The sequence below is a fragment of the Rhineura floridana genome, chromosome 4, assembly GCF_030035675.1.
Source record: "Rhineura floridana isolate rRhiFlo1 chromosome 4, rRhiFlo1.hap2, whole genome shotgun sequence".
Taxonomy (NCBI): Eukaryota; Metazoa; Chordata; class Lepidosauria; order Squamata; family Rhineuridae; genus Rhineura; species Rhineura floridana.
In genome coordinates, this window is record NC_084483.1 from 70,593,312 (window position 1) to 70,609,650 (window position 16,339).

The following is a 16,339-nucleotide window of genomic DNA, read 5'->3' on the forward strand; positions in this document are numbered from 1 at the left end:
AGTTCCTCAGAATCCCTTCCTGCAAATGTTAGTTCAGGTTTGGGGATCTGCCCTATATCTTCCACTGTGAAGACAGATGCAAAGAATTCATTTAGCTTCTCTGCAATCTCCTTATCGTTCTTTAGTACACCTTTGACTCCCTTATCATCCAAGGGTCCAATTGTCTCCCTAGATGGTCTCCTGCTTTGAATGTATTTATAGAATTTTTTGTTGTTGGTTTTTATGTTCTTAGCAATGTGCTCCTCAAATTCTTTTTTAGCATCCCTTATTGTCTTCTTGCATTTCTTTTGCCAGAGTTTGTGTTCTTTTTTATTTTCTTCATTTGGACAAGACTTCCATTTTCTGAAGGAAGACTTTTTGCCTCTAAGAGCTTCCTTGACTTTGCTCGTTAACCATGCTGGCATCTTCTTGGCCCTGGCGGTACCTTTTCTGATCTGTGGTATGCACTCCAGTTGAGCTTCTAATATAGTGTTTTTAAACAACTTCCAAGCATTTTCGAGTGATGTGACCCTCTGGACTTTGTTTTTCAGCTTTCTTTTTACCAATCCCCTCATTTTTGTGAAGTTTCCTCTTTTGAAGTCAAATGTGACCGTGTTGGATATTCTTGGCAATTGGTCAGTTACATGTATGTTTAATTTAATAGCACTGTGGTCACTGCTCCCAATCGGTTCAACAACACTTACATCTCGCACCAGGTCCCGGTCCCCACTGAGGATTAAGTCCAGGGTTGCCGTCCCTCTGGTCGGTTCCATGACCAACTGATCTAGGGAATAGTCATTTAGAATATCTAGAAACTTTGCTTCTTTGTCATGACTGGAACACATATGCAGCCAGTCTATGTCCGGGTAGTTGAAGTCACCCATTACTACCACATTTCCTAGTTTGGATGCTTCCTCAATTTCATATCTCATCTCAAGGTCTCCCTGAGCATTTTGATCAGGGGGACGATAGATCGTTCCCAGTATTAAGTCCCTCCTGGGGCACGGTATCACCACCCACAACGATTCTGTGGAGGAGTCCGCCTCTTTGGGGGTTTCGAGCTTGCTGGATTCAATGCCTTCTTTCACGTATAGAGCGACTCCGCCACCAATATGTCCTTCCCTGTCCTTCCGATATAGTTTATATCCAGGGATAACCGTATCCCACTGGTTTTCTCCATTCCACCAGGTCTCGGTTATGCTCACTATATCAATGCTCTTCTCTAAGACCAAGCACTCCAGTTCTCCCATCTTGGTTCGGAGGCTCCTAGCATTAGCGTACAGGCACTTGTAAGCAGTGTCTCTCTTCAAGTGTCTTTGGCACTTGTGGTTAGGCCTGTGGTAATTTTGCTCTTCTGAATTTATATCCTGTGCCCCTGCTCTCACAATGCCTACTTCTAGGCCTACCCCTTTTAAAATTTCATCATTTCTTTGGTTTTTATCCCGGGGGGAGGTTTATACCGAACCGGACCTTTCTCAGCTCCTGTCGGGTTTCCCCCCTCAGTCAGTTTAAAAGCTGCTCTGCTACCTTTTTAATTTTAAGTGCCAGCAGTCTGGTTCCATTCTGGTTCAAGTGGAGCCCGTCCCTTTTGTACAGGCCCGGCTTGTCCCAAATTCTACTACCCCTGTGTGTGTGTTTATTTTTAATATTGTTTTAGATTTCTTAGATGTGCAGCAGCCAAGGCCAGCACCTTGTCGGAGTTTTTTTAAAAAAGTAACTGAGATGTAATTGTAGTGATTACTTTTGAGAAAAAGTAAAGCAATCAGTTACTTTCAGAGCAATTGTAACGGTAATTACTACTTTTTGGGCCAAGTAATTGTAACTGTAATTTATTACTTTTTAAAAGTAATCTTTCAAGCTCTGCCTAAGCCTTTCCTGAAAGTCCACCAACTCTCGCGAGATGCTTTTATTATGTTATTTTTATCCCACCATGCCTCTCAAAGAACAGAGGGTGCAAAACATTTTTTTTAAAATAGCACCAAGTCAAATATTCTCACAACTAATAATTTCAAAGCTGCCAGAAGAAAGTATTTCAATATCTTTGGAGGATACAGGGGGATGGAAAAGTCCTGTTGCAGAATTAAAATACAGATGTTTAAAAAAGCCAATGACCACAGGGAATAATATGTAAGACAAATCAGACACAAACATAGGTAGAAGAGAAGAGTCCCTCTCTGGGCTAACAGTTCTATTTGGGTTTCAAAGAATTATTTAGCCCAACAAAGCTTATTATTTGTTTACAAATAAGATGATACCAGTTTACAGACACACACCTCTCTGTACATCTAGACTCCCCAATAAAAAGACATTAAAATTACTAGAATTTCTCAACTCATAAAGGCCTGGTTTATAGTTAACATCGTTAATAAGCTATGGTTAAAGCTGAGGCGTCTGGCAGACATATGAACCTTGGTTTATTACATCACAGATTTGTTAAAAGCATAATTGAGAACAGCTGAACCTTGAGAGCAATCACTCATGCCTTTGCAGCTTCTGGGTGGTGATGACTCCTTAACCATAATTAAGGAGGAGGTCTGGATTCATACATAACACTAAGTGAAGGTTAATATTAATTAACCAGCCACCTTTAGCCATAGTTAAGCTGTTTAATAAATCATGTTTTAGTGTTATGTGCAAACCAGGCCATGTAAGATCATGGAGAAAAAAAGCTTTCCCCTTTGAACAGCAGACCACACATTCCGTATCATAAACAGTGTGTGTTTCTCCCTTCATCGGTGGGGCTGCTGCTTGAGAAAAGCAAATCTCAAGGTATCTTGTGGATGGGGAACTAGCTGAACAGTTCTTTGGATCCAGGCCTGTGTATGCAGTACTTTTTGCATGCAAGTCCCAAATGCAAGACTTTATCCAGCTATGAAATGGGGCAGATTAAGAATGTTTGAACAGAACCACAATGAAAGCAGGGTAACAGGTTTGCCCAGTATTTTTTCCTGCTCTAGATGAATTAGTATTTTGCTTCTTTAGTACTTGCTGAGATGCATACTAACAGCAAATCAAATGATCAAACGTTGAATGATATTTGTGTTTCTTAATTTTTCATGCATGCCATGTCTTTACGTCCTCCTCTTTACAATTGGGTCTGTATTCTGGGCAGCCAATAGAGATATCCTCTGCAATACAGGTGCACCCAGACAATGAGTGCTAAGCTGCTTCTGTGCACCTCCAAAATACAGACCATGATTCTCCGCAAGGCATTTAGTATAGCTGAGGCAGCTTCTCTGGAACTTTGGCAATGTAGGAGTATGTTTAGTGTTCCTGTGGTTGGGCCATTGGCCTCCACAGTGCTAAGCACCTACTTGGGACATAGTGCGGGCTGATTGCAGGCCTTCCAAATGAACAATCTACAGTCAGCAAATACATAATCTTATATATTAGGGTGCATACAGGCTGCAAATATGAAACACTTTTCTCCCAATACTCCTTAACTTACCAGGAATGGAAGAGAGTCTCACAAGACAGTTGTCTTATTCTGTCCACATCTGATTTTACTGCCTTAACCTCCACCAGCATCTCTTTCACTCTGGAAACCAGTTCTTGACACAATGGATCATGTTTTCGCATCTTGCATCCAATGGGCAGCTGATCTACAGCTACTGGAGTGAAATGTTGTAGCTCTGAAGGGTTAAACTCAGGCACTGACTTCAGAACATTAGATGAATTCAGTTCAGTGGCTTCAGAATGTTTTTCTGTCCTGGAAGCATTCAAGGATTGGCCTTTTGGACAGCACTGTATAAACCAGGACAGCTGCTCTAGGACCACCACACACTGCATGGCAAGGTACTGCAATCTGTCCGTCCACTGCTGAACACCATCTTGAGGAGGAAATGCTACTTCATATTCACTAGCAACATTCAACCTGGCATCAATCTCCTGTACACAGCTTAGAAGATTCCTGTTCAAGAGATTCACATTGTAAGGTATTTGTTTATAACTAAAATATCATGGTTACTGCTCAGTTAGTGTCAATTATTATTATTATTATTATTATTATTATTATTATTATTAAATTTATTAGTCGCCCATCTGGCTGGTTAACCAGCCACTCTGGGCGACGTACACAATAAAACGATACATGAAACATTAAAATTTAAAAACCTAACAATAAAAACTTAACCCATCCCAAAAGCTTTCCTGAAGAGCCAAGTCTTCAGAGTCCGGCGGAAAGTCATCTCAGAGGGGGCAAAGAATTGTCCCCCTGGGGTCCCTTGCCCTCAGCACCCCAATGGGGGTTCTTTGCTTCCGAGAACAGTTGCAACTCCCTTGGGTCTCTGCTTCCCAGGCAAAACCCTCCCTCCTTCCGGAGTAATTACTCAGTAGTACTGCCACCACCCCTCTTACTGGTTCCTTTCTCTGAGAGAAGGGATCTCAGAGACCTACGTGAATTCTAAAGGGATTAACCCTCATTAACCAATGGTAATCAGTAGCGTTCAGCAATCAAGGACTAGATTTAGAATCTTTAGTTTCAAGCCAATACACACCATTTATAAAAGGATAGTTTATTTAAAAGTAAATAGAATGGTATATACAAAAGAGAGAGCAGCAGTTTGTTTCCTTAAAGCTAATCACCCTCAGACGGGTTACAGGAGGTACGTTGGCATAACAAAGGGGAGATGTTCAATACAGACAAAAGAATATAACAAAGATCTATCTAAGTTAAGATCCTATACTTACAGTAGAATTGCCTGGTTCCCAAATGGCTTTTCTCTGTCAAACTTCAGGCCAGTCAAGGCAGATGGAAATAGGGAACAGCCAATGAAGGAGTATCCTTCATTTTTACGGAGTTTCTTGGTCCACGGGGACGGGGGAGGCAAATAGCCATATTCTGCCCCTGCCGGGATCCACTCCTTTGAAGATAAGGGGGCTAGACAGCATCACCCAGGGGTCCTGATCTACAACACCCCCTCTTCCTGACTTTTGATCTCAGGAATAAGGGATAACAGCTAAGGATCAGTTGCATCTTCTTGCACGGTTGCAAATTGTCTGTCTGACACTGAGCTACGGATTTCTCCCAGTAGGGAGTCCCAGGGAACCACAGGCTCTAGAATTCTCTCTGGTTGACCCATTTCAACTTGACAAAAGTTAGCTATTCTTGACAGTTAGTATAGTGGATTGTCGTGCTTTCCAAATGCTAGAACTTTTGTAGAAAGTTGATTTATTTATTGTGAGCTGGATCCAGACAGGCCATTCTATGAACAGAAAGCCCGTTTCCGCTCATGGAAGGGACCAAGATCCAGTGGTTGATGCAAATTCCAAGAAAGATGTTAACAATCATTTTACAGTTTATGTGTGTCAAGAACATGGGTGGGGAACCTCAAGTTCAATGAGTCCTGGCTAGAATATGTATTTGGCTAGAATGTGTCCTTAAACTCTGATAATGCCTCTTGCTTGTCTGAATGACGACTTAACGGGGTGACAACAGAGAAACCAGCCTACTGTACAAGATGAAGTTTACAATCATTGTTCTGCCCACTTTTGCCTCTGACCCTGCATACCACAAGCTTGCAGCCCTTGGAAGGTTGCCCAAAAGGAAATGCGGCTCTAGGGCTGAAAAAGTCAAGAGACCCTCTCTCAATGAGCTAAAGGCAAACCACCCATTTTCCAGTATTGTTGACACTTTCCTAAGATTTCCAGCATTAGTGCTGCTCAATTAATTTAAAACATACACACACACACACACACACACACAAATGTAAGATTTGTTTGTGCTTCTTAATATGCTTAAAGGCTAGGATTTGGAAGACAGTACCTTTCATTTACATAACAGGGCTACAGAGGCCTCCCTACAACCTCTTGAAAAAGCTGCTTTTTAAAAAACAGCACAGGAAAGTCTGATCTGAACAGAAAACCAGAGAAGCCCCAGTGCATGCATAGGGGTATGTGGATCCTGACACAGCCCTGGAATTTGAATGTCTTTGCTGCTGTGTGTACTGAGGCTTTCTATTTTATGTTATACAGTTTGCAAACTGCCCCTCTCATTTTGAGTTTGAATTTGCTTCTAAAATCAGCTAAGAGAATGCACAGAAGACAGAAGTTCAGGTACCTCAGGATAATCCACTGCTCAGTCAAAGCAGTGAGTGAGCTCCTCTGCTTGACAAGCATCTTCATGAGGTGTGCAGTGAATCCTTTACATCGCTCAATGGTGCCAAGTCCAATTTCCTGCAGTGTGATAAGACAGTAACTGTCATGCATGTAATGATTGTTAATAGCAGTAAGCCACATTACTATGGCAAAGTGCATAGAACTTTACATTTCTTGTTGCTGAGTTACACGTAACAAATGCAAACTACTGTGCAACTCAATCTAATATAATGCTTGCTTACTCAAAAGTAATTTCCACTATATTATGCCTAAGTAAATGTGTACAGGATTATAGCCTTAAGAGTTTTCAAGCAAATAACACACCCAGAAAGCGACGTTAAAATCAAAGAAGGTCTAACTAACTTCAAAGACCAATTCCTACCATGGCAATTTTAATTATAGTTTCAAGTGCTGTGGATGATGAGGACTGAACGTTCTAGATCTGGGAGGAAAGGAAAATCCTCACAGCATTCTTCTAATCAAGCCTTTTTCCTGCTTATGACTACTTCAGCTGAAAAGTTAACGAGGACTAGAGTGGCTAGTGAATGTTTAAGTAGGTGAAATGATTATTCTCCGATTAGCTAGTTTACATATGGTTCTACCTTTTTTATTTTTAACAAATCTCACCTCCAACTTCTCCAAGATACAAATCAAACTGGATAGCAAACCATTTAAGTGGCTTGTCAAGGATTTCTGAATATGTCAAGATTAGGAACCTAGCACACTTGGTAATAAAGCTGATATGTAGGTGACAGGCTAGTAGTACACTTGCCAGTAGTCTACCTGTATTTGTTTGCTTAACATCTACAAACATGCCTGAGAAAAAATAGGTTGCTGTAGAATAAAAAGCTAAATGTTTAGATGATGAAAGATCCTGTTGCCTATTCAAAACTTTTAAAAGGAGGAAGATTTAAACAGTATTGAAGTTACTTTTTACCTTTGAAGGAGCCAGTAATGCTGTCTGAAGCCTACAGTGGCGTGCAAGAGACTGATAGAAGTATTTCTGGCATCCATCCCAGGATGAAGAAATCTCAGAGAGTAACCTGAAAAATAGAAGACTTTTATTCCCCATAGATAAAAAAGGAAGCAACTTCAAAGTCTTTATTTGACTACACAAATTCAATAGTCTTAAAAGTTCAGCTCACTCATGCTTTTAGGCAGTCTCAACTGGCTTTACACTGGATTATTAAAGTATCACTTTGGTAACTGATACTCCAGTACTGTAACGGACTGGTTTCTACTTGCCTTAAGATTCTGAGGCTTTGCTGTGCTGGTTCCAGAGTATACCACACAGTAAAGAAACAATACACTTTCCTACTGAAGGTGATATAGAGTTGAATGGCTATGAACTGCATCCCAAGCAAGTGAGACAATACATTTTTATTGAGTGAAAGAATGCAATGGTGTTTTTTTAGTTTCACCATATTCTTCATGAGGTTCAATTAACAAATTCAACTTTTTCTTAAATGAGTTTTCAAAGGCATGACAGCTTGCATTGGTGTTCTGTTACCAGCAAGACTACCCCCTTGCCAGTGTATGCATAGGGTCGAGGATTCTTCCTTTCTCTCGTATCTACACAGAGTCCTTGTATGTCGAATGTTAGGTCACCTAAGCTCACAGGTTATCAACAGCAGTCGTCTAGTGTAGGTGGAGAATAGAATAAAGGAGACCCCACTCAAGGATTGTTGAATCTTGGGAGGTACCAAAAATTTTCTATTTGGGAGTCAGATTTCAGAAAGCAGAACAGTCTTTATAATATATGTTATTTATTCATATCTTCCACACTACAACTAATAAAATGCATTCTAGGTGGCCTTTGCCATCACTGCAGAAACAAAAAACAGAAAAATAGAAATATATATATCTGCACAAAAGAAATTACTGGATATCCATTTAACATCAAAGTATAAAACTCTGAACTCAGTTAAAACAAGTTACAATAGTTGAAGGACTGAGTTAAACTCTAAGTCATATCACAGAGCCAAAGTACAAAGGACATAGAAATACATGTCATGACATATCACCCATCAGATGTTATGGATGCGATAGATGGACGGTTCTCCCGCTATTTTCAACTCACCCACTCTAGCAGAGCTGAGGGGGCCCTGAGTGCTATGAAACCTGGCTTTTTATACACTTTCTTTTCTATGGGAAGGTGTGTTCTCATGAATTAATTCTTTTCTCATGAATTAATTCCAGTAGATTTGTCATAAACATTCTCATGGGACAGTCTTATAAACACCTTTCCATTCTGATAGATTTGTTTTATAAACCTAAATATTCTCAGAGATTCACATCAATTCATAGGTGAGCTGGCCAGGTTACGGCCGGCCATTCAGTAAATTCTACTAAGGTATTTTCCTGTTCTCTTCATTGTTTATGTTTCAATTCAAACTTGTTTATTTAGAATCTACAATCTTGGCTATATGCCCAGACTTCCTGGAGGAGAAGAAATGGGTACAGAAACACGTGTCTTTTTAAAATGCTTTTTCTCCAACTCTGAAGAGAGGCAATTCCTGTTTTCCTGTTTGGTTCATGTACCTCTAGCAAACTTTATATACTAATTCAGTAAGTCTTAAGCATCTTCTAAGCAAATCTAAGCATGTAAATGATTTCAGCACATTATATGCATACTTTAATCCATTATCTGGGTCTTCCCATTATAGTTCCATACACCAAGACTTGATGCAATGTATTTATTCATTACTCTGGACCCTCTTCTCTTTTAATACCTTTTGTAATACCGCATGTCATGAAATTGTAGCATGGTTCAGAATGGTTAATGTAACATGGCTCTGATGCAGGGAATTATGGGGATTTCATCTTGGGAAGAGATGGGCCTCTGAGTGAGTGGAAAACTTTTAAGTTTCGTTTCTCAACTGCCGCTAATTAAGAAGCTTGAGAAGCAGCACCTGTTTATCTCTACTATTTGATGAGAGCCTGGTACCCAAGGACAAGCAGGCCTGAGAAGAGTTGAGATCAGAGGGGAAGGAGGGGGCCTGTTAGGCGTGAAAACTGAAGAAGCTTCAGGAAGCATTACCTCATTAAAAAGCCTCCTGATTGGCTAAAGTCAGCCTTCAGGAGTTCCTTTTAACACCAATGTTACCTCCAAAGGTCTGCCATAATTTCAATTTTCAAGTTGCTTCTTAAAATGAAAACCAAACCAAGGAAGGGCCAAACTAGACGTGCCATTTGTCATGTAGCTTGACAATGTAGGGTTGATTTTCCTTTAAGAAACAGCTAGTGCAGGGGAGGGGGCCAAACTGGATTGGAGGCTTAACCCTTAGCCCTTGCCTAATCATAATTGCGTTCCCTTCCATGCCTGCTGTATGCAAAGGGAAGAAAGCATCCACTGGCACAAATGGGGGCTTTCCTCTCATTGCGAATAGGCAGCAGGGCACGACTCCAATCATGACCACTGCATGGCCAAAGGGTTCAAGTCTCCACCCCAGAGTCCTAATCTGGCTCATCCCTCACACCATCACCATGCATCAGCTATTTGTTAAAGCATAGTCAGCCCACAAGAGTAACCTATGTGAAAAAAACATCACATCTGGTATATACCTAAAATATAAAAGAGAGACCTTGTTACTGCTTGGTGAGATTTCTTGTGACAAGCCCCAGCTGGACAGCAGAGACAATGGTTGGCTACGTGGGAGTATCCTTGCAACTTTGGACGTCATGAATGCAAATGAACTACCCCTGAGACCTTGTTTATGGTCCCCAGTCTGGATGAATGGATGTTGCTTGGTGAGATAATGTGGAAGGAAAGTTACTGGCTACCATGTGAGGCAGGAGTCCACAATAATGGTGGGCATGAAGCCCCTCTGGGTGAAAACCTGGTTAGGAGTATCAGCACTAACCCAAGTGAGACAGGGTGAGGTCCTTGGATATCTGAAGACTGAGTCTCAGAACCAAGCCATTGTATTCATGTGCATCATCTGGAACATGATTATTTGTTTACTACTTTAAGCTCTTAAATTAGGTTAGCCCATTTGTAATTTTTTTAATACAATAGTGGATCGATTTTTTGTACTTAATGATATTATGATTATTTTTAATTATTTCTAAAGTTTTCTATTGTTCATGTGGTATGTAGTGAGCCACTTTGGGCACAATTATTGTGGGAAAATGGCATAAAAACAAACAGATGAGATTATGATAAAATTAAACTCTAGAGAGACTGAATTTAGAAATCCTAATAAACTACTTCTGTCATTTGAGGTCATGACTGCAGTCTCAGAAACAGAAAATACATACGTTGTGTCCAGTTTCTGTGTGTCATTAACCAAGGCTAATGCACTGTGCAAATCCAGTGGATGAAGGAAAAGCAGATCCTGGGAAGTTTTCAAACGAGACCAAGAAAGGCCTTTGCGATATGACAACCCTAGGAAGACATTTAAAATACATGTAAATAAAAATAATTTCTCTTAGAGATCTGAAATAAAAACACAGGTGTTCCTTTTGGCAAGTCCATTCAGTCAGATAATTTAAGAACATCAAGATAAGAACAAGAAGTCTCCACTTAAGGTCTTTTACTTCCTATAGCTTTACGAGGAAAGTAAGTAACTATAAAAATTAAAAGGCAGCCTAAGTTATGACTGCTGATTCAGAGTATTATAAAAATTAGCACTAGTGGCTGGAAAGAGCAGAGGAAATAAGCAGCAACAATGAACTAGCAGATTTTGCTTTCATGTGCAAAAGTGCCTGGGGCCTGTTCTTTCTGTGGGCATGGCTACAATGTTGTGATCTACTGTGTTAGAGGGAGAGGGAGAGAGAGAGAGAGACAGACAGACCAACAAAGAGCAAAATGGCAAAATTCATTTCATATTTCTAACAGATATTCCATTTGTAGTAACTGCCTCCAGATTGTTCTTATTTGGTACACCATATGAGCTCATATGGAGATAGTTCACATGCAATGCCCAACTATGGTTTGGCATCAGAGAGGAAGTGTCAGGCCCACACACTTTCTCATTCCTTTCCCTCTGCCTGTGCCAATTCATGTACAAATGCCCTTGCTTTCAGCAAACTATGGCTTGTGCTGCCCTCTAAATAAGAACTGGGAAACTAAACTGATAAAAGCATGTGCAAGTCCCAAGCATGCTCATGTGAAAGGAAGGGACACTGCACAACAGCAAAGCACATGGTTTGCATGCAGACGATCCCTGGTTGAGACACTGGCATCTCCAGTTAAAAAAGGATCAGACAGGTGATAGGAAAGACCACCTTCTGGAGAGGTGGGGAGACAATGCTGGGCTGAATGGACAAATAGACCTGCTAAAAGGCAACTGCCTATATTACAGCAAACCATGGCTTGGTATTATATGTGATCCAAAGGAGAGAGAAAGACTAGAAATGTTACTGTAAGGGCAGGATTAGTCAGTTTCCTCCTGTACATGAACAGCTAAGACTCCTCATCCATGTGCAGGCCCCATGGCTGTGCGGGGAAAAGCTTCAACACGAACTAGGCTGTACATGCATACAGTCAGCTGAGATTTCCCCAGGACTTGAGAAAGTACTTTTATTTATTTATTTATTAGATTTATATCCCACCCTTCCTCCCAGTAGGAGCCCAGTTACAAGTTACCAGTTTACAAGTTAGAACAGTCCTGGAAATCACGACTAGTATTATCCAGGTACAGCTGGTTCATTCCAGCATGTCTCCCACGCAACCCTGAGACTGTGAATGAACCGAAAACAGTGAAGATGGCTTGCATATCCAAGAAACCAACTTTTAGGGCACTATCTCTCAGACTTCTGTGATGTGCTATTACACTTGGAGCCAAAAGATGGCCCAGCAAGGCAATTCTACACACAGTGGGACCAGGGCCCAAGTTTGAGGTTCATAGTTATCTCTGATAGTAGAATATGCTGAATGACTGATACTTGCAAATGCATAGGCACACACTAGAATACGTACCCTGAGATCCAACTTCAAAAGAAAAAAAGTTAATGAGAGGGAAAAAAAGAGAATTAATTGAGTGGGTATTTTGCCTTTTTTTAAGAAGGAAGTTGACTACTGTACATTTTTGTCCGCTGTTTGTCTAAAAAAACTGGTGGTTCCATCTTATCTTACCTGTATCTGCAAGGTTTTTAAAGAGCTCTGTGAGGGCCCTTTGTTTCTGTACAAGTAAATGCTTGACCTCAGACTTCTGTTTTTCCTTGTCTGCAGCTGGATTCACAGACATGTGCTGCAGATCATGGGTAGAGGAAATGATGTCACCTGTAAAAAGGAGAGGGGCAGTGGAAGCAATCTTACAGAGCACTGATTTCAGCACTTCCATTCAAGTCCAGCATTTATAAAGAAAAATATCTCTCCCCACCCCCCAGTGCTGAACGTTATCCTGTAAAGTTGGTATTTCCACAGTACTTACCTGTGAAATTGTCAAGGCTCTCAACCAGATCCAAAAACAAGTTGTTCTTCACTAGAGTTGTGCATATCTTCTTCATTCGTTTTGTAAGTTGAGGTAAGCGCCCTTGAAGGGATTCTGGGTTAAACATATCTCCCTGGAATTCCTCTAAATGAACCTGGTGGGAAATGTTCAGAAATGTCCATGTCAATGAAATCCTTGTGATACTAACAAGACTTATGGGACTATCCACAGCTATTAGCCTCAAGAGTGAATAATGGAACCCCAAATGTCACAGGGGATGGCCATCAGGCCCTTTTGTCAGCATCCCGGAGGCAACTGGCCACTAGTGGGGAAAGAATGTGGCCTGATTAGAAAGCCATTTCTTATGTTAGCCTGCACTCACACATAACAGGCAGGTTTCTGTATAAGATAAGCCATTTATTCCTAACTACTGGATGAAGCCAAACAGAAAGAAAAGGTGGTACAAATTCATGGCATGCACTATTTCAAACTGCATGTTTGATTGCTCCTGCAATGCAACAAGATCCTCCCACAGAGAAATTTACCATGTCAAGTGAGAAGACTAGGAGAGAACCCGCTTCCTAATATGCTGGTTCTTTAGGAGCAGTGAGTTTTTTTTTAATATGGGTGAATGATTTGAAACATGTAGTTCCTTTTTCTGCAGGCTGAAATGACACAGCCCCTTTGTACTAATAACCTCTAAGAAAACCACATGTATATCTACTTGAAACAATCTCACATTAAAACATCAGGAAAACACTAGGAATGAAGTTTATGTTGCTGTTGTGATCATTCTCAAACATTTTGTCATATAACTCACTGTTACAACTAAAAGTGTTTGGATGCACAGACAGGGAATCCAACACTCAGGTTCAGAATGCCTAACATTCCACCCAAATGCAAATAAGAGCTCCAGATACCTGGGTAGCATCTGTTTTAGCAGTCAGTTTTTTTCTTAATATGTTGTTCAGGCTCTGAATTTGAGTTTCTTGGCTATCCGACATCTTGCATTTCTGCAAGGAAGCAAGTTGTTCTTCTTTGGCTGTCTCCACCAAGGCAGATTGGCAGGGTTCATTGAGAACAGCTTCAAATTTCTTCATAAACTTAAAAAGTGTCCTAGATCCCATGAAAAGGCATGTGGAAGAAAATGATTATCAGTTTGTGTGTGTGCTCAAGGTCCATGACAACATGGTAAAAGCGACTGAAACAGTTTAAGCATCACACACAATCCAGTTTAAGTGTACACATATTAAGGAATCCAATACAGTTATTACAAAGCAGCATGTCATGACCTAACACTAGGGCTGTGGGAGTGTTGAGCGAAGAGGCTCTTGATATCAATCTGGCATATTAGACAAATGCAGGCACTTTAATTAAGGCAAATTTTAACAGTATGTTGGTAGCTAAGATGTATACCAGCAATGACTATAGCTCTGCAACCCCATAGCAGTCAGAGTCCTGGAAAAATGAACCAGGTGTATAATTTCATTCCCCTATTGTTGACTTATTTGCATATACCTTTCCTTGACGAGTCTCTCTGTGGGGTTTAAACAATAAAGCAACAGGAAAGGAAAGAGGAGACCTGTCCTCAAAAGAACATGTTTCACATTCCCCCCCAAGGAGTGGTATAATTGCCCTGATGTTGCCCAAAAGGCCAACGTCTTATCAAAATTTTCGAGTTACCTGTGTGTCTTCTCCACAGACTGTTTTATAGCCCAAAAGCTGACATCATTCCACTTAGAGATTTTCACAAACTCCTGCAAAATAATTCAATAATTTATTTTAAATGTAATGAAGTATTGATGAAATAACATATGCTTCCAGTTTGAGAAGATGTACTTAAGAGGCAGGGTAGCATCCAGTCACTTATTTGAACTGGCATTACCTCAACAGCCACGGAATATTATTACACCAAGAAATCTTACTCTCACCTTCAATTCTTTTTCTATAGGATTACGAAGTTCAGTCAGCCTTGTTTGCACACATTCTGAAAACTGCTTATAATAATTGTATAGATTCCATAATACATTGCATAGTGTATCTGAAAGAAATAACAGATTGCCTTCAAAAATGTGTCTCTATCCACTTTTCCCCACTTGAGAAATATTAATCAATCAGTTAGGATTCATTAAGAAGTAGTTCTGACGGAAATGGTAGTTCTCTTTTCTCATACTGTAAATGTTTTTTGATATTCTTAATGTATTAAAATGTTTTTATCTTATTTTAATTGTATTGCTTTGCAGCCTTGCTGTTTGCCAATCTAAACTCCTTAGGAATGAAGTGTGGGGTAGAAATTTAACAAACAAAATTAGTTCAACCCCCTCCCATCAAAAAGGATCCCTATGGGCAATTTTTCAACGAGATGGCAACCAAAGAGTTGTGAAAATGTTTTAATCTCATATTCAGCACTGTGCAGAGAACAATCCATCCTGATTCTTGGCAAGACAGAGGGAGAATTGGGTTCTAGGGATCACACTGCAATTTTGTCAAACCAAGCCAGTTTAGGCTAGATTGAGTGCAAGGGGTGAGAACACACCAAGTCTTTCTTCTATCAAAGGCTTCCTAACAGATGGAGAGCTCCCTAGCATCTGGGCCACTGGCTGGCACAAAATAGGGAAAGCACCTACAGGTTGATTAAAGTTTTGGTATGCAGCCCTAGCTAATAGGCAAAGTGGTGTGATTTCACGTAAGCATGCCTCACTGATGTGACAATGCAAGCCAGCACAACACACAGGAAGGGGATGGAACTTGGGAGTTCTACTAAAACCTAAAGCAGATCCCACAAGCCTGAAGCTTCTGCCAATCCCTGATTTAAAAGCAATTACCTACCATTTCCTTCCACCTGCGGCATCAGTAAGACGTGGCAGTGGAATTCCAACAGCATTTGAAGCCGTGTGTCAAATTCCCCCAATGTGGATCCTTCTATGAAAGCTTGCAGTGTACTGACCACTGCTTTTAAATTCATGTCTATCCATTTCATGAAGTTGGAATAGCCAGGAAGAATAAGATGTGCAATTATTTTTTTTGACATAAAAAAAGATGTGGCGGCAAACAAAATCCATTACCTTTTTTTCAGCAGGAATTAACAATGACAGACAAAAGCAGCATTTGCCCCCTTCCTAAAAACAAGACTCATGTGTAAGGCAGTCCCCCTTTTACCTTCAGTTAAGAAATAAGTGCTCCCTTTTCCAACCCCACCCTTCTCTAGGGGAAGCTTCCTGCTTCTGTCTTGGGAACCAGTTCAATAAAAAGGAGGGGAGGAAAGGCAATAATACCATAAAGAAGTCCTATTTCTCCTCTAATTACATAGTTTATTTACTGACAGTTTATTCCACAGAAGAAAAAAGCTGTGCAGAGCTCATAGGCCTGGTTCAGATGTAATATTGCTGGCTTCACAAACAATGGTTTGCGACACCAGGAACAAGTATCGGGCCCACGGAGGGTTGTTTTCAACTAGAGTTCCCCACTTTGGATGTCACAGGGAACTCTGGTTTAAAACAAGCCAGGACCTGTGTGCACAGTTTATGAAGCTGTGGTTATGAAGCCAATACATTGTGAGCCAATATAATGGCTCACAGACACTCTAACATGGACTTGGGCTGCTCACATTTCAATAACATAGGCAGTTATAAGCTTTGCTTGCAAAGTGGATTGAGAATTAACATGGAACACCTGCTTTCTAAGATATGGTACACAATGAAAGAAACTTTAAATTTGACTTTAACTAGGTATGTAATATAGCACTTTCAGAATTGCAAATGGAGATATGGGTAATTCACTTAGAGTACATGCATTACAACAGGCACTTTAATCATGTGTGTACAACCCTGGATGTGTGGACTTATCTTTTAAAGAGGCGGCTTGTGTTAACAGCTTGTCTTTCTTCT

At 40.5% G+C, this 16,339-nt stretch overlaps 1 protein-coding gene across 3 annotated transcripts in view; it reads right to left on the reverse strand.

The window, feature by feature from the left end:
- The window catches only part of MDN1 (midasin AAA ATPase 1), a 174,778-nt gene that overhangs the window by 42,697 nt on the left and 115,742 nt on the right, over nucleotides 1-16,339 (reverse strand). For all 3 annotated transcript variants that reach the window (XM_061623331.1, XM_061623330.1, XM_061623332.1), the window contains exons 70-79: nucleotides 15,282-15,419; nucleotides 14,384-14,493; nucleotides 14,136-14,209; nucleotides 13,373-13,568; nucleotides 12,453-12,606; nucleotides 12,155-12,301; nucleotides 10,336-10,462; nucleotides 7,013-7,118; nucleotides 6,038-6,153; nucleotides 3,428-3,889 (exon numbers count right to left, since the gene is read on the reverse strand). In XM_061623331.1, the coding sequence (XP_061479315.1) occupies nucleotides 3,428-3,889; nucleotides 6,038-6,153; nucleotides 7,013-7,118; nucleotides 10,336-10,462; nucleotides 12,155-12,301; nucleotides 12,453-12,606; nucleotides 13,373-13,568; nucleotides 14,136-14,209; nucleotides 14,384-14,493; nucleotides 15,282-15,419 (1,630 nt within the window). The remainder of the gene's footprint in view (nucleotides 1-3,427; nucleotides 3,890-6,037; nucleotides 6,154-7,012; nucleotides 7,119-10,335; nucleotides 10,463-12,154; nucleotides 12,302-12,452; nucleotides 12,607-13,372; nucleotides 13,569-14,135; nucleotides 14,210-14,383; nucleotides 14,494-15,281; nucleotides 15,420-16,339) is intronic.